Source organism: Littorina saxatilis, linkage group LG4 (assembly GCF_037325665.1).
Source record: "Littorina saxatilis isolate snail1 linkage group LG4, US_GU_Lsax_2.0, whole genome shotgun sequence".
Lineage (NCBI taxonomy): Eukaryota > Metazoa > Mollusca > Gastropoda > Littorinimorpha > Littorinidae > Littorina > Littorina saxatilis.
The window spans coordinates 890929-912173 of record NC_090248.1 but is presented as its reverse complement, the minus strand read 5'-3'; the positions used below and the strand labels follow the sequence as shown (position 1 = coordinate 912173).

The 21245-nt window shown below is 44.9% G+C and overlaps 1 protein-coding gene across 4 annotated transcripts; it reads right to left on the bottom strand.

Moving 5' to 3' along the window:
* Window positions 1–910: 910 nt before the first annotated feature.
* Window positions 911–18181, bottom strand: LOC138963737 (uncharacterized). Of its 4 annotated transcripts, none has more exons than XR_011454888.1 (6): window positions 17327–18176; window positions 10620–10782; window positions 10285–10433; window positions 6609–6750; window positions 1322–2312; window positions 911–1285 (listed from the first exon to the last, which is right to left on the bottom strand). XR_011454888.1 is itself a non-coding variant. In XM_070335585.1 (5 exons), exons 1-5 carry the CDS (start codon window positions 17370–17372, stop codon window positions 2078–2080), a joined length of 735 nt encoding a protein of 244 aa, XP_070191686.1. In that variant the 5' UTR covers window positions 17373–18176; the 3' UTR covers window positions 911–2077. The 4 variants fall into 4 exon arrangements, 2 of the variants coding, with proteins under 2 accessions (XP_070191686.1, XP_070191687.1); XR_011454889.1 differs by having other exon boundaries at window positions 911–1267; XM_070335585.1 differs by having other exon boundaries at window positions 911–2312.
* Window positions 18182–21245: the final 3064 nt, after the last annotated feature.

Sequence of the window (21245 nt, the reverse complement as noted above, 5' to 3'; positions counted from 1 at the left end):
TCTTCCCCCCCCCCCCAGCCCCCTCCCCCCTCTCTCTATCTCCCCCCTCTCTCTCTCTCTTTCTCTCTGTATGAGTCTCAGTCTTTCAAGTGTCTGTCTGTCTTTCTGTCTGTCTGTCTCTCTCTCTCCCTCCCTCCCTCCCTCAGTCTCTCTCTCTCCCTCTCTCTGTCTGTCTGTCTGTCTGTCTCTCTCCCTCCCTCCCTCCCTCTCTCTCTCTCTCTGTTCTGTCATTCCTGTGGCATGGGGCAGTCTCCTGAGCCACCCAGCTTACGTGTACGGTGTTGAGCGAGTTATCTGTGTGAGCCGTGACACTGCCGCCCTCAACACCGTACGGTGGAATCAGCCGCGACAGTTGACGGACTGGAGGAGCTTGCCACTGACCCCTGGTCCTATCAAACAGCCACTCTCTCTCACACACTCATACAGGGTCGCAGGAACTGGCCTTAACCAAGACGTAATGTCACACTAAGCGAAAATAAGACAAAATCCAAGTTTCACTTTTCAACATACATGGCTGGTTTTAACCGCAATCATTTTTGTTCCAATTTTTGAAGCATGGCTTGTGCCTTTGTGTAGAGATTGATTGACTTTCTTCTTGTCCTGGTCTACGATATGCTGTGTTGTCATTTCGGACCGTTTTATTATTTTTACAAAAAGAAATTAAAAAAAGTGCAGAATTGAAATGACTCTGACTGATGAAACGAGCGGAACACGACTTCAATGTAATCGTAGCGGGGTTTACACACACACACACACACACACACACACACGTGACACACACACACACACGTGACACACACACACACACACACACCACACACACATAAACACACGCGTGACACACACACGTGACACACACACACACACACACACACACACACACTTTTTCGCAGTTCTGCAAGTACGCATCCAGGCTTTATAATTATCATTATATTCTTTCATGTATGTACAGTTAAATAGCAATCCAATCAATTGATTTAACTCACAAGGCACGAAGACAACCCTACTTTGTGGTCCCGATCCCGACACAACGCCTACACTCGATCCTATACAATGCATTTCATCATGGCTAAGTTCACTCGTAAGGCTGCTGTCAGGGTGCTGTTGACATCTCTACACTCAATCGTATACAATGCATTTCAACATGGCGAACTCCACTCGTCTCAACATCATGGTACTGTTGAACTCTCTTGTACGGCGTCCATTATCTGCCTTTCCTATTCCTTTCGATATATATACAAATCGCATCCTGATAGTGTATAGCATCCTGATAGTGTATAGCATCCTGATAGTGTATAGCATCCTGATAGTGTATAGCAACAAGAACTGGGTGTGAACACGTGGTCAAACAGTCCTTGCCTTTCTGCAGTGGCTTTCATCAACCATGTATCGCTTCCTTTTGCACTATCGACTTCAAGCATTCATTTGGCAGTTTTTCTTAGCATTTTCCAAGCCTTCGCTGTCTTTGAGATTTTCTTGGATTTAACCATTATTCCAAAGATTACGACACATTTTTTTCCAAACCCTTTTCTTTAAGTCTGCCATGTTTTTGTTCTTCTTGTTACTTGTTATAAGTCACGTGTGCCTGAACTGTTTTGTAAAGTTCATTGCAACTAAGTTCACATCTCTACAACCTCAAAATATCTGTTTCTTTTGACCTCAACGATTTTTTTCATTATTATTCGTCCTCATGATTAGCCTACATCTGATGGTTTTCCTTTTCACTTCATTGTCATCAGTTTTCCTACACCAATATTGCAAAGTTAACTGCAACTCCATATCTCCATCACCTGACATCTTTGATTTGTAGTGTTTTATACGTAAGGTTCCACTCAATCACAGTTCCTTGTGAGTCCTCGTTTCGGTGCTCACTCACACAGAAACTCTTCATACAAGACGTCAAAACATCATCCCAACCAAACGTCATTTGGGTTCAACACAAGACGTCAAAACATCATCCCAGCCAAACGTCATCTGTGTTTGATACAAGACGTCAAAAATCCTTTCACGTCATTTGGGTTCAATACAAGACGTCAACTCATCCCCCCCCCCCCCCCCCACCGCAGTGCTCCCCCCTTCAAGGCTCGGCGTCCCCAGCCTGTGTCGAGTTCTCGGTGACGAGGGCAGACGGTCTGTGTGTCGAGTTCTCGGGCTGGAGGGCGGGGGGACGTTGCGTGACGGTGATGTAGTTCTCGGTGTGGCAGAAGGGCGGGAGGAAGAGGAACATGCCCCCCGCCACCCTCCTCTCCATGTCCCCCGGGCAGTAGGCCTGCAGCGGGCTGCGCACACACTTCACGATGCTCTCCGCGAAGCTGAAACACACACATCACGGTGAGTCACTCACACACACACTTCACGATGCTCTCCGCGAAGCTGAAACACACACATCACGGTGAGTTACTCACACACACATACTTCACGATGCTCTCCGCGAAGCTGAAACACACACATCACGGTGAGTAACTCACACACACTTCACGATGCTCTCCGCGAAGCTGAAACACACACATCACGGTGAGTTACTCACACACACATACTTCACGATTCTCTCCGCGAAGCTGAAACACACACATCACGGTGAGTCACTCACACACTTCACGATGCTCTCCGCGAAGCTGAAACACACACATCACGGTGAGTCACTCACACACTTCACGATGCTCTCCGCGAAGCTGAAACACAAAGACCAGGGTATCTTCAGAAGAACCCACTGTAGGACTGTACTTTAAAATCGTATTACTTTATTGTATGAACGAACTTAGACAGAAAGACCACCCAAACACCGTTTCTGCAAAAAAACACCCCAAAAAACTACAGTTCACATACTAAGGTACCCGGTTATTCCCCCTGTGAGTGAAGCAAGATACTAACAAACCATATTAAAACATTTAGTCAAAACTTGACTAAATGTAAAAATGACCGTGATCGGAGTCTCGCTTTATGTTAAACTGCAATAGAAAGCTAACTTAACCGTTTCACGTCCTACCCATTTCTTGATAATACCTCGTGTGTGCTAATACAGTTTGGGATGAACCGACCTCAACAGGAGCTGAGTGGAAAGACATTAAATATAACCAAAAAATGACTCGAAGAAGAAGAAGAAAAAAACCAACACATTACAACAAAAACAACCAACCAATCCCAAAACAATCTGCCACAAAAACTGAAAATAGCAAAATGTACCGTGTTTGGTGACATCAGCAAGACCACAGTCTGACCTAAAAGAGAATCTAATCAATCAAGTAGATTTGACAAGAACAAAATTGTGGCTGGCCAAACCAAGGGAAACAACACCTTCAGTTCTCATAGGAAGGGACCCGGTTATTCCCCCTGTGACGGAAGCAAGAAATGTATACAATTACATGTAGCTGTGAACTACTTGGGGTCTCAGACTGCAGGGCCCGTTCAGTTGATTTGCTAGGGGGGGGGGGGGGGGGGGGGGGGGGCCTAAGTAAAGGGAGCGAAGCGAGCTAGACGAATGAGCGAAGCGACCGAGATTCCTTGAGATTCCTTTGGGTGATACACGAACTTTGCCCATCGTACTTTCCCTTTTTCTTTTTCTTTTTTTTTAAACAGTTTTTTTTATTCAGTTGCATAAATACAAAGCCGCAACTGAAAGTTATAATAAGGGGAGCACAACAAGATAAACTTATAAATGTGCTCTTAGAAACAAACGAGTAATGTGGCGGACGATATTCTAAATGCATGATATTTAAACAAATGAAAACAACAACAACGATAACTATTGCAACAGTGGTACGGAAATCTCACACACACACCACACACGTACACACACACACACACACACACACACACACACACACACACACACACACACACACAGAGACTGTGTGAGAGAGAGAGAGAGAGAGAGAGAGAGAGAGAGAGAGAGAGAGAGAGAGAGAGAGAGAGAGAGAGAGAGAGAGAGAGAGAATTGAATTGAATTGAACTTTATTTAACAAGGATTAAGATTTAAGGCTACGCCTTTTCTTACAATCTGTCCTTGGGACGCACAGACACACAATGATAAAATTTAAAAATTAAAAATTAAAAAGTTAAAAAGTCAGAAAACTTCAGGACGTGATGATAAAGATGACGACGATGATGATAATGATGATGATGATGATGATGATGATGATGATGATGATGATGATGATGATGAAGATGAGGCATGAAGAGCATACATATGTGGTTATTCATAAAATCAAATGCATACTATGCAAGTAATTATAAGTACAAGCTGGTAGCAATCGAACAGAGAGAGAGAGAGAGAGAGAGAGAGAGAGAGAGAGAGAGAGAGAGAGAGAGAGAGAGAGAGAGAGAGAGAGAGAGAGAGAGAGAGAGAGAGAGAGAATTGAATTGAATTGAATTGAATTGAATTGAACTTTATTTAACAAGGATTAAGATTTAAGGCTTCGCCTTTTCTTACAATCTGTCCTTGGGACGCATAGACACACAATTATATAGTTAAAAAATTAAAAATTAAAAAGTTAAAAAGTTAACCAACAAAAGGAGGTCGGAAAACGTGATAATAAAGATGACGATGAGGATGATGATGACGATGAGGATGATGATGACGATGATGATGAGAGAGAGAGAGAGAGAGAGAGAGAGAGAGAGAGAGAGAGAGAGAGAGAGAGAGAGAGAGAGAGAGAGAGAGAGAGAGAGATTGCATCCACAATAGATCAATTCAATGCTCTTATAACAAAATGACTAAACATATGGTATTAACAAAAACGTTTGCTGTCTAATATAAATGTCTGAATCTGATGAAACAGCGCTGTGTTTTCAGCCAAGGACTTGTCACTATTACCGTACACAGCACACAAAACAGTAATATTCTTATCTGGTAAAGTATCAATAGTGGTTGCTCTAACATTCGTGTACGATGGACAGTCAAATAAAAAGTGTTCACAAGTTTCAACATGAAAACCACACCTGCAGAAAACATCATTTGTCAAATGTCTTTTAAACATATCTGCATTTAAATCACTAATCTCTAATCTTAATTTACAGTGAATTATTTCTGCTTTTCGAACTTTAGAGTAGACATACGGGGCAATTTGAGGGTCATCTCTGGACAAAAATCTTTTAAAACAACCAATTGAATTCGTTTGTTTTATATGATCAGGTAATTCATTCCATAGAGATGTTGCACAAGGAAAAAAGGAATGCTTATATAATTCAGTTCTACATCAAAACATTTGCCTATCATATGGTTTGCGTCGGTGGTACGGATTTACTGCTGAAATGAGAGATGGTAAGTAATCAAGTAAATACACTGGCGCTAGACCATTAACTAATTTAAAATAAACGATCAATTTATGTCTTCTGCGCCGTTCTTGCAGTGTTGTAAAACCTGACTCATTGTAAAGTTTTTGATGGCTTGTGCCACGAACAGCTCCAATAATAGTTCTAATAGCATCTAGGTGCATTTTTTCAAGTTCAACTGCCAACATTGCATTGCAATTATCCAAAGTAACATCTGCATAGTCAAAATGAGGAAGAATAAAAGCCTTATACATAATTTCTAGTGCCTTGCGACTGAGTCGGTATTGATAGGAACGAAAACATGCAACTAAAATACGAGCTTGAACAACTATAGAGTGTACATGATGATTCCATTTACAGTCATTTTGCAGATACATGCCCAAATGTTTATGAACAGTGGTTTCAATTAATATCTCTTCGCCAAATTTTAGCGGCAATGTTTCCGGTTGTCTTCTACCAAGGTTGAACTACACTAAAGGAAACAAATTGTCTGTCCCGTCCAATATCGTCTGTCCCGTCCAATATCGTCTGTCCCGTCCAATATCGTCTGTCCCGTCCAATATCGTCTGTCCCGTCCAATATCGTCTGTCCCGTCCAATATTGTCTGTCCCGTCCAATATCGTCTGTCCCGTCCAATATCGTCTGTCCCGCCCAATATCGTCTGTCCCGTCCAATATCGTCTGTCCCGTCCAATATCGTCTGTCCCGTCCAATATTGTCTGTCCCGTCCAATATCGTCTGTCCCGTCCAATATCGTCTGTCCCGTCCAATATTGTCTGTCCCGTCCAATATCGTCTGTCCCGTCCAATATCGTCTGTCCCGTCCAATATTGTCTGTCCCGTCCAATATTGTCTGTCCCGTCCAATATCGTCTGTCCCGTCCAATATCCAAACAGACAACAACACAAACTTCATAGACAGGCATAGACATAGAAAAATATCTTTATTATCTCGTATCTATTCGTCACGTAACTCTTCAAACCCAACAAAAAACAATAAGATTGACAAGGATCTGTTCAAACAAGTTTGGTGAATTTCAGAGAAACACACATAAATAATTTCTGTACTCACCCTCCTCCCTAAACCACCACCACCACCACCCCCCCCTCCCTCACCCCACCCCTACCCCCTTCCATTCCAGCTAGCCATGCGTGACATCGTAGCCATCCTGACACCCACCATCATGCACCATTGCACGCACAAAACGTTTTTTTAAATCTTCGAAATACCCCGAGTAGTTGACCCCCCCCCCTCCCCCCCCCCTCCCCCCCCCCCCCCCCCCCATTATAAATGTGTCCAAATTGGAACAAACTACAGCTCGTGAGAAAGCGACACCTACTTGCACGTGACTTCTCTCAGGCGCGCGTGATCCGAGGACTTGGTGAAAGCGAGGCCCATCCGGAAGCTCTGCGTGCGCAACAGGACACACGTCATGACTGAGGTGGCGCACTGGGACAGGCACTCTTGGTTGGCGAGAAAGACTGACCACAACACAAAAATACTATTGACAAAATTGAACAGTCTTTTTCAATGCTAAGTCAAACCTATTCTTTCTAAAACTAGACATGCCGTGAGTGATATTTTTTCAGAATGCTGACATCTTGGAATAATGCCTAATGACGTATTTTTGGCCTAAATACAGATATTGTGAAGTGTATTATATTTCCGCTGTGCACAGTCAGACGAAAATCCGAGCGATATTTTTCTTCTCGGCAGAGTATTGATTTACTTGTGAATACTCGTGGTTTTCACGCGTTAAGCTGCAACACCACATCATACATATCAGTGTTAAGCTACAACACCACATCATACATATCAGTGTTAAGCTACAACACCACATCATACATATCAGTGTTAAGCTGCAACACCACATCATACATATCAGTGTTAAGCTGCAACACCACATCATACATATCAGTGTTAAGCTGCAACACCACATCATACATATCAGTGTTAAGCTGCAACACCACATCATACATATCAGTGTTAAGCTGCAACACCCAGGGGCGGACGAGGGGGGGGGGCACAGGGGGCACGTGCCCCCCCCCCAAAAAAAAAAAAGAAGAAAAAAAAAAGAAGAAGAAAAAAAAAAGATTTTTCTATGCTGATTCTATGACCATTTCTAAGTTCAAATGGCACCAGATGGCACCATTTTGCTTCTTTGGGCAAAAAATTTTTCCGGGGGGGCATGCCCCCGGACCCCCCTAGCAAATTCGGGCGCTTCGCGCCCATCACATTCACTTTCGATTCAAAGTGCCCCCCCCCTTACAAAGCAACTGATCCGCCCCTGAACACCACATCATACATATTAGTGTTAAGCTACAACACCACATCATACATATCAGTGTTAAGCTGCAACACCACATCATACATATCAGTGTTAAGCTGCAACACCACATCATACATATCAGTGTTAAGCTACAACACCACATCATACATATCAGTGTTAAGCTACAACACCACATCATACATATCAGTGTTAAGCTGCAACACCACATCATACATATCAGTGTTAAGCTGCAACACCACATCATACATATCAGTGTGGGAAACAGGTTGAAAGACGTTTGACGAGCAGCAAAACACGTTCAAAGCAAGCAAAAGGAATCTCCCGCTGTACATAGAGGGTGGTGGTGATGGGGGAACGCATATTATTATCCCGCTGTACATAGAGGGTGGTGGTGATGGGGGAACGCATATTATTATCCCGCTGTACATAGAGGGTGGTGGTGATGGGGGAACGCATATTATTATCCCGCTGTACATAGAGGGTGGTGGTGATGGGGGAACGCATATTATTATCCCGCCTTTTTTTCCTTCTCTCACAGCAACATCACTGACTCTAACATGCTCTAATTAGGGATACAGGAACATGCAAGAGATTAGAGAGAGAGAGAGAGAGAGAGAGAGAGAGAGAGAGAGAGAGACAGACAGACAGACAGATAGACAGACAGACAGACAGACAGACAGACAGACAGACAGACAGACAGACAGACAGACAGATAGCCTGAGAAGAGAGAAAGCAGAGCCTGCACTAAGACAGTGAGAGAGAGAGAGAGAGAGAGAGAGGAAGGAGACAGGAAGGAGACGAGACAGAGACAGAGCAAAGAGCTTTCGTCAAAGGGACGGAACTCCTTGTACGCAGGCAAAGCGTAAAGCATTTCTCTTCTATGGTAATACAGAAATGCTAACCCCCCGCGGGTTAGGGGGAAGAATTTACCCGATGCTCCCCAGCATGTCGTAAGAGGCGACTAACGGATTCTGTTTCTCCTTTTACCCTTGTTAAGTGTTTCTTGTATAGAATATAGTCAATGTTTGTAAAGATTTTTAGTCAAGCAGTATGTAAGAAATATTAAGTCCTTTGTACTGGAAACTTGCATTCTCCCAGTAAGGTAATATATTGTACTACGTTGCAAGCCCCTGGAGCAATTTTTTTATTAGTGCTTTTGTGAACAAGAAACAATTAACAAGTGGCTCTATCCCATCTCCCCCCCCCCCCCCCCCCCCCCCCCTTTCCCCGTCGCGATATAACCTTCGTGGTTGAAAACGACGTTAAACACCAAATAAAGAAAGAAATGCTACTGTACGAATGAACGTCAGTGTCGTTGTTAATCTAATGGATTTCAGCATCAATTCTTATCGGTCAGTCAACAGATATCGGTTACAGATATCGGTCAGTCAACAGATATCGGTCAGTCAACAGATATCGGTCAGTCAACAGATATCGGTCAGTCAACAGATATTGACCAGTCAGCAGATATTGGTCAGTCAACAGATATCGGTTACAGATATCGGTCAGTCAACAGATATCGGTCAGTCAACAGATATCGGTCAGTCAACAGATATCGGTCAGTCAACAGATATCGGTCAGTCAACAGATATCGGTCAGTCAACAGATATCGGTCAGTCAACAGATATCGGTCAGTCAACAGATATCGGTCAGTCAACAGATATCGGTCAGTCAACAGATATCGGTCAGTCAACAGATATCGGTCAGTCAACAGATATTGGTCAGTCAGCAGATATTGGTCAGTCAACAGATATTGGTCAGTCAACAGATATCGGTCAGTCAACAGATATCGGTCAGTCAACAGATATCGGTCAGTCAACAGATATCGGTCAGTCAGCAGATATTGGTCAGTCAGCAGATATCGGTCAGTCAGCAGATATCGGTCAGTCAACAGATATCGGTCAGTCAACAGATATCGGTCAGTCAACAGATATTGGTCAGTCAACAGATATTGGTCAGTCAACAGATATTGGTCAGTCAACAGATATCGGTCAGTCAACAGATATTGGTCAGTCAACAGATATCGGTCAGTCAACAGATATCGGTCAGTCAACAGATATTGGTCAGTCAACAGATATCGGTCAGTCAACAGATGTCGGTCAGTCAACAGATATTGGTCAGTCAACAGATATCGGTCAGTCAACAGATATCGGTCAGTCAACAGATGTCGGTCAGTCAACAGATATTGGTCAGTCAACAGATGTTGGCCAGTTAGCGTAATGCCCAGCAATGTCGGAAGGATTGGGAAATTGAACACAAGAGACACATTCAACACATTAAGCGGCTCTGACAACACGTCACTACGATGTTACATGGCTCTGACAACACGTCACTACGATGTTACATGGCTCTGACAACACGTCACTACGATGTTACATGGCTCTGACAACACGTCACTACGATGTTACATGGCTCTGACAACACGTCAGGACGATGTTACATGGCTCTGACAACACGTCACTACGATGTTACATGGCTCTGACAACACGTCACTACGATGTTACATGGCAATGCTACTTAGAGATTGAGACATGTTTTACTGTTCACAAACAACACAATGCAACACAAAGTAACGCAAGGCTTTGCGCCCCCCCCCCCCCCCCCCCTCTCTCTCTCTCTCTCTCTCTCTCTCTGAGAGACACTTGATAAAGCAAGGACCTCACAAAGCACAAGCCGAGGAGGGCAGCAGACTCACTGCAAGGTAGGCAACTCTTTGCGTACTCACAGTCAATGTCTTCACACAGGAGTTGCGCCCCTTGCTGCCAGTCAGTGACGCTGTAGAGTCTGTCCAGCTCCTGGCCGATGGTGACGTTGTGGGCACACCGAGACCGGATCTCCTGCAGGCAGTCGATGGTCTTACGGAGCAGTCCCCGGCTGTTGAGAGGGAAAATGTACAGCCCGATTATAACAATGTCAATGTACAGCCCGATTATAACAATGTCAATGTACAGCCCGATTATAACAATGATTAGTTGTGTGCCTGTCCACCACAAACCAAGGGGTCAACGTACTCGTGCCTTGTTTGTTTATCATCAATCAGCCGCTAAACGTGGCACGTACTCGCACAAGTCCTGGATGGTGTTGTTGTTGATGATGAGCGACAGTCCGCCCCCCGCTTGGGGCGCCACCTGGGCCTCCATGATGCACGTCTCCACCCGCTTCCGGTAGTCCGGGGGACACGTGGTGAGTGCTGCCTCCACCCCGCTCCCCTCCACCCCGCCACCTGCACACACATATACCCCAATATAATACACGTTTCCACCCGCTTTCTTTAGGCCGGAGGACACGTGGTGAGTCAGTGCTGCCTCCACCCGCTCCCCTCCACCCCGTCACCTGCACACACATAGATATATGTACGCCGATATGGTGCACCCCAGCACACAGAAAGTAGGGCATGACTGGACATGTACGTCGTACCACCCCAGCACACAGAAAGTAGTGCATGACTGGACATGTACGTCGTACCACCCCAGCACACAGAAAATAGTGCATGACTGGACATGTACGTCGTACCACCCCAGCACACAGAAAGTAGTGCATGACTGGACATGTACGTCGTACCACCCCAGCACACAGAAAGTAGGGCATGACTGGACATGTACGTCGTACCACCCCAGCACACAGAAAATAGGGCATGACTGGACATGTACGTCGTACCACCCCAGCACACAGAAAGTAGTGCATGACTGGACATGTACGTCGTACCACCCCAGCACACAGAAAGTAGTGCATGACTGGACATGTACGTCGTACCACCCCAGCACACAGAAAGTAGTGCATGACTGGACATGTACGTCGTACCACCCCAGCACACAGAAAATAGGGCATGACTGGACATGTACGTCGTACCGCCCCAGCACACAGAAAGTAGTGCATGACTGGACATGTACGTCGTACCACCCCAGCACACAGAAAGTAGGGCATGACTGGACATGTACGTCGTACCACCCCAGCACACAGAAAGTAGGGCATGACTGGACATGTACGTCGTACCACCCCAGCACACAGAAAGTAGGGCATGACTGGACATGTACGTCGTACCACCCCAGCACACAGAAAGTAGGGCATGACTGGACATGTACGTCGTACCACCCCACCACACAGAAAGTAGGGCATGACTGGACATGTACGTCGTACCACCCCAGCACACAGAAAGTAGTGCATGACTGGACATGTACGTCGTACCACCCCAGCACACAGAAAGTAGGGCATGACTGGACATGTACGTCGTACCAATGCCTGCACTACCGTCACCCACACGATCTGCCATGCGTTGCTCCGTCAGAATCACAATAGCCCGCTCAGAGAAAAGTCGCTCTGGATTGGTCTATGCAACGGGCTCACAACGAGACAAATCGCTTCACGAGGCGACGAAGAAAGCACGATTGCTGCGAGATATGAAAAAAGTTGTACTTCTTAAACTAGTAGACGATTCGGTCAGTGAAATCGTCAGAGAGAACGTGGTTATGATGGGAAATTTAGCTGGGGTAGTCCCTGAAACGGCCTTGAAAAGCGGTGGATCCCTCGGGTTACGTCGAAAACCACGCCGAGAAGATCGCAACACGCTGCACGGCATCGCAGTGTAAACACCGCCGCCATCTTGGATTACGCAGCGCGCGGTGGGCGAGCAAAGCCGCTCGCCGAGTGCTTCGCGAGCGCTTTCCTGCACTGCCCTAAGAAACGGCTTTCTGTCATTCGCACTGCAGGCGACCCGTGGCGAACCGCTCTGTGCAACTCGTCTCAGATGTACCCGCCTCCCCTTCCACCCGGTTTCCTGCACACATTGCCACAGGGGTAGAACACGACTGGGACAGGACGTGACACACCTGCATGACGAATGTCTCTCTGCTCCCAGGCACATGCCCTGAGTACCTCTGTGGCAAGGATAAGTGCCAAGTACCATACAGTCCTGTCAGCACATGCTCTGAGTACCTCTATGGCAAGGATAAGTGTCAAGTACCATCCAGTCCTGTCAGGTCACCCGGTTCAAGTGGAACTTCGGGCATCGTTCACACTGGGGAAAGTGAGCTGCCATACTACTGTACGGCGCTACCCACTGTACGGCGCTACCCACTGTACGGCGCTACCCACTGTACGGCGCTACCCATTTTTTCCTTCATGTATGCGTTCGTTTTTTCAAGCCCTGAGACTTTCGCTGTGAACTTAGGATCTTATTCGTGCGCATACGTGCACACGGCCGGGGATGTCCGGCCGCCACCGAGGAGAGTCTGCACAAAGTTGTCTGCAGGAAACTAAATCCCTCGCCGAACGTAGGGGTCGAACCCATGCCGATAGCGATGAACTGGGCCCAAAAGCCAGCGCCGCTACCCACTGAGCTACCTCCCCTCCCTGGGAGTCTCAGTCCACCCGATGTTCTGCGTTTATGTTTTCCCACATGCCTTTGTGAGAATCGTTTCAAAATAATGGTGTGCTCCACTAAAAATTAGCCTAAATATCCTAAAATTCCAACTATGGGTTTGCTGCTTACTCCGACTTTGAAACAAACTGCCATTATGCAGATCTATATAAAACAAACAAACTGCCATTATGCAGATCTATATAAAACAAACAAACTGCCATTATGCAGATCTATATAAAACAAACAAACTGCCATTATGCAGATCTATATGAAACAAACAAACTGCCATTATGCAGATCTATATAAAACAAACAAACTGCCATTATGCAGATCTATATGAAACAAACAAACTGCCATTATGCAGATCTATATGAAACAAACAAACTGCCATTATGCAGATCTATATAAAACAAACAAACGCAGTCACGGTGAGTCAGTCCTTCTATCACTAAAAACATTATTTTATACTTTTTTCTGTGTGATTCTTTCTGTTTCTTGTTTGCTGTCAGAAAGTGTGTCTATGAACCTCAGTGAACCGTGTGAGGTCTGCAGTCACACACACACGTACCCCCCCCCCCCCTCCCCCCCTGCCTCCACATCGAACCCTCCAAACGATTATGAATTAGCGTCTTTGAAGACTTAGCGATGTTGTGAAAGACGAAACCGACTGTAGGGGAGATAACTGTGGCAGCTCGCTAGGGGGCGCTGACTTGCCGGGGGGAGAACATTCACATAATTATATGGATGAGAGCCAGGAACATCGATAAACAAACATTTCAAGTTTCTGCCTCTGTGTGTCTCTCTGTCTCTCTGTCTCTCAGTCTCTCAGTCTCTCTGTCTCTTCTTGTCTCTCTTTTTCTCTGTCTGTCTTTCTCTGTCTCTGTCTCTCTCACTCTCTCTCTGTCTGTCCCTTTCTCTCTCTCTCTCTCTTTCTAGCCCCCCCCCCCTCTCTCTCTCTCTTAGCCCTGTCAGTCTGGCTGTCCATCTCTCTCTCTCTCTCTCTCTCTCTCTCTCTCTCTCTCTCTCTCTCTCTCTCTCTCTCTCTCTCTCTCTCTCTCTCTTAGAGTAGGGACTAGCTGTAAGAAAGGACAATATAGACCTAATGCTATTATCCCTCGGTAATAAAGTTTTCGAGTTCGAGTTCTCTCTTTCTCTCTCTCTCTCTCTCTCTCTCTCTCTCTCTCTCTCTCTCTCTCTCTCTCTCTCTCTCTCTCTCTCTCTCTCTCTCTCTCTCTCTCTCTCTCTCTCTCTCTCTCTCTCTTCCCGGTGTGACGTTTTCATCTTTCGCCGTGGTGATATTTCGATTCTCGGCCTCGTTGATCTAGTATAAACTCTACACTGAACAAGAAAACACCCTTCGATAGTACTGATGAGCGACCTTGTGTACCTTACATTCATGGGGCCAAATTTGTCCAACTATTTTTTATTTTATTTAACTTAGAAATTTGATTCATCCTAAAATGTTTCCCTTCTTACTCAAGGGACGTAACCACTCGGTACACGTTTTCGAATAAATCGATTTTGGGGGTGAAATCTATTACATTTCACCACCAATTTTCTTCACATGCTAGAAACTGACATGCTTTTCGTCCATAAATAATTTCACTTCTTTATTTTACCAGGAAACAACATTTCAGTCTTGAGTATATATCGAGCAGGGCCGGACCCGGGGGGGGGGGGGGGGGGGGTTCCATGGGTTCTGGAACCCCACCCCTGGAAAAAGCATGTACCTTGCTTTGAGTGGGTTTTTTTTAATTTTTTTTTTAATAAATTTTGTGTGTGTCTCTAACAAATTTTATTCAATGTGAAATCCGATGAGAAAAAGGTACCCCCCCCCCCCCCCCACAATGCTGCTCTTAACCCTCAAAACAAGGCCCAGAATGCACCAGATTGCACAGATTTTAACCGTTTTTCAAACATTTTCCGGGGGAGCATGCCCCCGGACCCCCCTAGTTCGCGCGCCTGCTTTGCAGGCGCGCGCTTTCGCTGATTTGCCCCCCCCCAAAAAAAAGGAGGAACCCCCCCCCCCCCTTACAACTCATTTGGTCCGGCCCTGTCGAGGGGGAAATATGTACACAGGCGAAAGATGAAATCGTGACACCGGCAGCTGCAGCGTCCATTGGGCACCCCACATAGCAGCACGTGAATTTTAATCCTGGACCCAGAGATAAGCCCTGGAGGTTATTTTGGTCAGACTGTTGCCCCTACCAGCTGATGGCACGCTACTTAGAAGTGGCAACAATATTGCTTCACCTGTTTCATACGATGTGGAGTTTCTGCCAAACCGGCAGATCGTGCGAACCCGCTGGTACTCAGGGGGGCTTCAAGACTACAATTAGCTCCGTCAAATCTCAAACCTCTGTCGATAACAGACGAGAAGAGACGAGAAGAGACGAGAATAGCTATTGGATGTAGAATGATGTGAACTGTCCTGATGATCTCCTTACCACACCCCCATGGAAATGAAGCCTGTGTTTACTCGATACAATGTATTTCGTCTTATTCAATGTGGGCAATGACAGCCTCAGCTTGTTCGCTAATACGATGCACGGGTTAGTGTCTCTAGTCCCCAGCTGAGCTGGCCGAGGGCGCTGACACTTGGTGCACGTGACGATTTCATTCTGTCTTCTTCCAGATGTCTATCATACTGTCTATTATGATAGGCTTCTGCTTCTTCCAGTTGTCTATCATACTGTCTATTATGATAGGCTTCTGCTTCTTCCAGTTGTCTATCATACTGTCTATTATGATAGGCTTCTGCTTCTTCCAGTTGTCTATCATACTGTCTATTATGATAGGCTTCTGCTTCTTCCAGTTATCTATCATACTGTCTATTATGATAGGCTTCTGCTTCTTCCAGTTGTATCGTAGCTAACGTCAATTCACCGTGGCCGACACTGCTTCAGACCAACTCAGTGATACCAAAGATAGTCCAGCGCAGCACTAGAATACATGCATATATATATATATATATATATATATATAATTATATATGGTACTTTCCACGATGCTGATCTCAGTTGGGGGTCCCTCTGTTTCTCGCTCTTATTTAACAGGCTTTACAATTAATCTGAAGTAGTCAATACTGCTGGTTGTCATGTAAGCTCAGACAAACTAAACAACCTACATTAGAATTGTTATTAATGTTGAAGATGTGTGACCATAGATAGGGGTGTCCCACAAAAGGGTAAACATGACGCACAATTGGTGGTAAACGTTGCTACCTGAAATCAGAGACATACATTGAATCTATGTCTCTGCTGAAATGGTAGTCATGATCAATTGCAACAGTAAATTGCACAAATGAATCAACGGTTCTGCTCAGATCGGCTGACCCTGTGTTTGGCTAGAACTGTGCATATAAATTCCAACGATTTGTTTGGATTCAAAACGAGAGATTGCCGGGTTGAAGTTAGCAAATCGTTACTGTTTATCTGAATTATAAATTTAGTATAGTTTCGGGTCAAATCAGTGCCGACATGTTATTTTTTTGGTTGTGGCTATATCCACGGGTCCGTGTCTCTAGTCCCCAGCTAGGCTATATCCACGTCACTGACGTCATCGTCGCACGGGAAGCCTCGCGTTGGCACTCTTATCATTTTGCTTTTACCACAACACAATCAACTCTTTTGACAGCCTGCAAACTAAACTGGAAGCCTTTACAGGAGTGCACTCATGTGCAACTTTCGTAAAGTTCGTCGAGATCGATAGCAGTCATCAGGAGTATCGCACAAAATATCATGATTCCTATTTTTCCATTGACGGCCATGTTGGCTCCGTAGCTCAGACGGTAGTGAATAGTCAAACAGTCCATGAGACCTCCAGTTCGAGCCTGGCCCCAGTCTTCTTTTTATTTTTGTTAAAATACATTTTTAGACTTATTTTTCCCCCCTCTTAACTTTCCTTTCTTTTACGTTGCTCTTCTCTTCTTTTCTCCAAAACATTTCGTTGATAAGAGCTGACTGGATAGCAATTAAAATGCACTCCTGCAATTTTCACCGGTAGGACGGCAGCTGGCTTTGTTTACATTGTATCACATAAACTCCCGGCCTCTCCTACCATTCAAAGTGCTGCTGATCGAACTTTGGACCCTGTATTCCACTCATAGAGTCTAACTCGTTATTTAAGAATAAAAGAGAGTTTTTACTTTTAAAATTTGACAGCTGAAGTCAGTGAACTGAAGTGCCCAACCGAAAGCAGCAAAATATAAGGCGAGAGTAGCGTCCCTTGAGTACGATGACGTCAGTGACGTGGATATAGCATCGAGTCTAGAGACACGGACCCGTGGCGGATATAGCCACAGCCTATTTTTTTCTGCTCGACGTTATGAGACAAGCTAGGTCCATAGTATATGAAGAAGTCAAAGACAATCAGACGTACACACAAAACCCAGAAAACTGCCACTTACCTAGGAAAAGCCCAGCAATGAACACGAAGTACACCAGAAACTCCATTCTTCAACAGCACAGACAAACACTGAAGACTGAAGACAAGTGTGAAGTCAATCCCTCTGATTCACATCATGTCAAACATGTCTGTAGCTCATCCCAGTCTCGGCATGGTGTCGTCTGCTGCACCCGTCTCGCACAGGTAGGCTGAGTCACAACGGCCACTCTTTGGTGTCAATTTCTTTCCCGACTCCGATGGTCTTTTGTTCTGGTGTTGAAGTCGTCAAGTAAGTTGGGTCATCAACTGGCGCAGTGAAAGTGACTTTCTTCGGCTTCCCTTCAAGTCACGTATGAGGCTTCGATTCTTGAAAACTTAAGAGTAGTTCACTTTATGCCTGCCTTTTTGAGTAGTTCACTTTATGCCTGCCTTTCTGAGTAGTTCACTTTATGCCTGCCTTTTTGAGTAGTTCACTTTATGCCTGCCTTTTTGAGTAGTTCACTTTATGCCTGCCTTTCTGAGTAGTTCACTTTATGCCTGCCTTTTAGAGTAGTTCACTTTATGCCTGCCTTTCTGAGTAGTTCACTTTATGCCTGCCTTTTAGAGTAGTTCACTTTATGCCTGCCTTTTAGAGTAGTCTCACAATGTCAAACCTCAGTATATCCCGAGAAACTTGTGGAGATGGCAGTAATGCGATATTGTGGAGATGGCAGTAATGCGATATTGTGCAGCGTGTGTGCACGGTTCCTGGTTTTCACACAGAGAGTGAGTACGAGTGGCGTGAAGAAGTGTGTGCGAGTCCCAGTTCTGAGCTGCACAATTCACCGTACGATGCTTCACTGCCAAGTGCAGCGCAGCTCAGCTGAACACTCAACATGAGTGGTTTGAAGATTAAGCCCTAAACTTGGCACCGATTCTGACTTTCTCCCCCTTCTCCATCCCCCCCCTCCCCCATCCCCCCCCACTCGGCCTGTCTAACCTTTAGCCACCCCACCCCACCCCCCCTCCCCCCTTTCTCGCCTGTTGCAGTTATATGCTTCATTCGTCCTCCATGGGTGTTTGCCCATCCCGTGTCTGTGTGTGGAATGGAGAATGACGTTGTGTGTGTGCCAGGTAGGCCTAATAAATGTGTCTGACGTCTGCTGGCGGTTCGTATTACCTGACCTGATAACTGCCGCGTGAGCTTGGACTTGGACGATTATTTGTATGCATCGAGACTGTTGGTTGAAAGAGTCGTACATTTATTTTGTTTTAGTCGTAGCTTTATCAGGGTTAAGATTATGTTGTAGTCCGCTTGACTGTCTTGATGCATAGTGCCACAAGTGTAATTTCTCAGATTGAGATAATAAAGTGAATTTGATTGATTTGACTAACTGGTTTTCTTTGGAAAACTGACTCGGTTCTGTTTAAAACAGTGGCCCTCACGTTTTGTTTGTAAAACTGACTCTGCCATGCTGTAATCCTTGCATCTTGTTTGGAAAACTGACTGCCGTATCTTACACTATGGCTTTACAGTAGTCTTCATGAAAAAACTGACTCGGTTTCTGTTTTAAACTCGGTGTCTAAAGTTTTCTCGGCTTGGGGAAACTGCCTGGGTCGTGATTAAAACTGTTCCTGTAAGTCCAGCAGAGGTGTCCCCTTAAATTTGCTTTCCCTGGGGCTTTCTGTCTGCAGTCACCAGCAGCCATGTTTGATTTCTGTCACTTTCTTTCTCGCTCAGGCTTTTCTTTTACCTCTAAGAAGGCCTGCTGTTGCCAAGTTGACTGACTGTGTGTGATGTCGTTACTAAGGACACCAGTGACACGGGTTCAGTCGTGTATCTCATCCACCTTATCCTGTGACTGTCCGCTTGTTGACTGACTGTGTGTGATGTCGTTACTAAGGACACCAGTGACACGGGTTCAGTCGTGTATCTCATCCACCTTATCCTGTGACTGTCTGCTTGTTGACTGACTGTGTGTGATGTCGTTACTAAGGACACCAGTGACACGGGTTGAGTCGTGTACCTCATCCACCTTATCCTGTGACTGTCTGACTGACTGTGTGTGATGTCGTTACTCAGGACACCAGTGACACGGGTTGAGTCGTGTACCTCATCCACCTTATCCTGTGACTGTCTGCTTGTTGACTAACTGTGTGTGATGTCGTTACTAAGTACGGTGACACGGGTTGAGTCGTGTACCTCATCCACCCTATCCTCTTCTACCTGTGCCACACTTCATGACTAGTTTCAAGTGTTCTGCTTCTCTTGGCGTAGAACTTACACCTACAGCTTCATTAGTTATGTTTACACAAGCTTCACGTTAATAATAAATATTATGTCAGGCTGTTTAATTGTGCAACAAGAATGAAGGAGACTGGAGCCCATGTTATTTCCTGTTTTCAGTCAGTCAGACTGCCTGTATGTTATTTCCTCTTTTCAGTCAGACTGCCTGTATGTTATTTCCTCTTTTCTGTCAGACTGCCTGTATGTTATTTCCTCTTTTCAGTCAGTCAGACTGTCTGTATGTTATTTCCTCTTTTCAGTCAGTCAGACTGCCTGTATGTTATTTCCTCTTTTCAGTCAGACTGCCTGAATGTTATTGCCTCTTTTCAGTCAGTCAGACTGCCTGTATTTTATTTCCTCTTTTCAGTCAGTCAGACTGTCTGTATGTTATTTCCTCTTTTCAGTCAGTCAGACTGTCTGTATGTTATTTCCTCTTTTCAGTCAGTCAGACTGCCTGTATGTTATTTCCTCTTTTCAGTCAGACTGCCTGTATGTTATTTCCTCTTTTCAGTCAGACTGTCTGTATGTTATTTCCTCTTTTCAGTCAGTCAGACTGTCTGTATGTTATTTCCTCTTTTCAGTCAGTCAGACTGCCTGTATGTTATTTCCTCTTTTCAGTCAGACTGCCTGTATGTTATTTCCTCTTTTCAGTCAGTCAGACTGCCTGTATGTTATTTCCTCTTTTCAGTCAGTCAGACTGTCTGTATGTTATTTCCTCTTTTCAGTCAGTCAGACTGTCTGTATGTTATTTCCTCTTTTCAGTCAGTCAGACTGCCTGTATGTTATTTCCTCTTTTCAGTCAGACTGCCTGTATGTTATTTCCTCTTTTCAGTCAGTCAGACTGCCTGTATGTTATTTCCTCTTTTCAGTCAGACTGCCTGTATGTTATTTCCTCTTTTCAGTCAGTCAGACTGCCTGTATGTTATTTCCTCTTTTCAGTCAGTCAGACTGCCTGTATGTTATTTCCTCTTTTCAGTCAGACTGCCTGTATGTTATTTCCTCTTTTCAGTCAGTCAGACTGCCTGTATGTTATTTCCTCTTTTCAGTCAGTCAGACTGTCTGTATGTTATTTCCTCTTTTCAGTCAGTCAGACTGCCTGTATGTTATTTCCTCTTTTCAGTCAGTCAGACTGTCTGTATGTTATTTCCTCTTTTCAGTCAGTCAGACTGCCTGTATGTTATTTCCTCTTTTCAGTCAGTCAGACTGTCTGTATGTTATTTCCTCTTTTCAGTCAGTCAGACTGCCTGTATGTTATTTCCTCTTTTCAGTCAGTCAGACTGTCTGTATGTTATTTCCTCTTTTCAGTCAGTCAGACTGCCTGTATGTTATTTCCTCTTTTCAGTCAGACTGCCTGTATGTTATTTCCTCTTTTCAGTCAGTCAGACTGTCTGTATGTTATTTCCTCTTTTCAGTCAGTCAGACTGCCTGTATGTTATTTCCTCTTTTCAGTCAGACTGCCTGTATGTTATTTCCTCTTTTCAGTCAGTCAGACTGCCTGTATGTTATTTCCTCTTTTCAGTCAGTCAGACTGTCTGTATGTTATTTCCTCTTTTCAGTCAGTCAGACTGTCTGTATGTTATTTCCTCTTTTCAGTCAGACTGCCTGTATGTTATTTCCTCTTTTCAGTCAGACTGCCTGTATGTTATTTCCTCTTTTCAGTCAGACTGCCTGTATG

Excerpts from the sequence above, each read along its gene's own strand:
- LOC138963737 (XM_070335585.1), bottom strand. The coding sequence starts at position 17,372 with ATGGAGTTTCTGGTGTACTTCGTGTTCATTGCTGGGCTTTTCCTAG. Across the intron at positions 10,783-17,326 it reads CATTGCTGGGCTTTTCCTAG|GTGGCGGGGTGGAGGGGAGC; the intron begins GTAAGTGGCAGT and ends ATGTGTGTGCAG. Across the intron at positions 6,751-10,284 it reads CCTGTGTGAAGACATTGACT|TCTTTCTCGCCAACCAAGAG; the intron begins GTGAGTACGCAA and ends TGTTGTGGTCAG.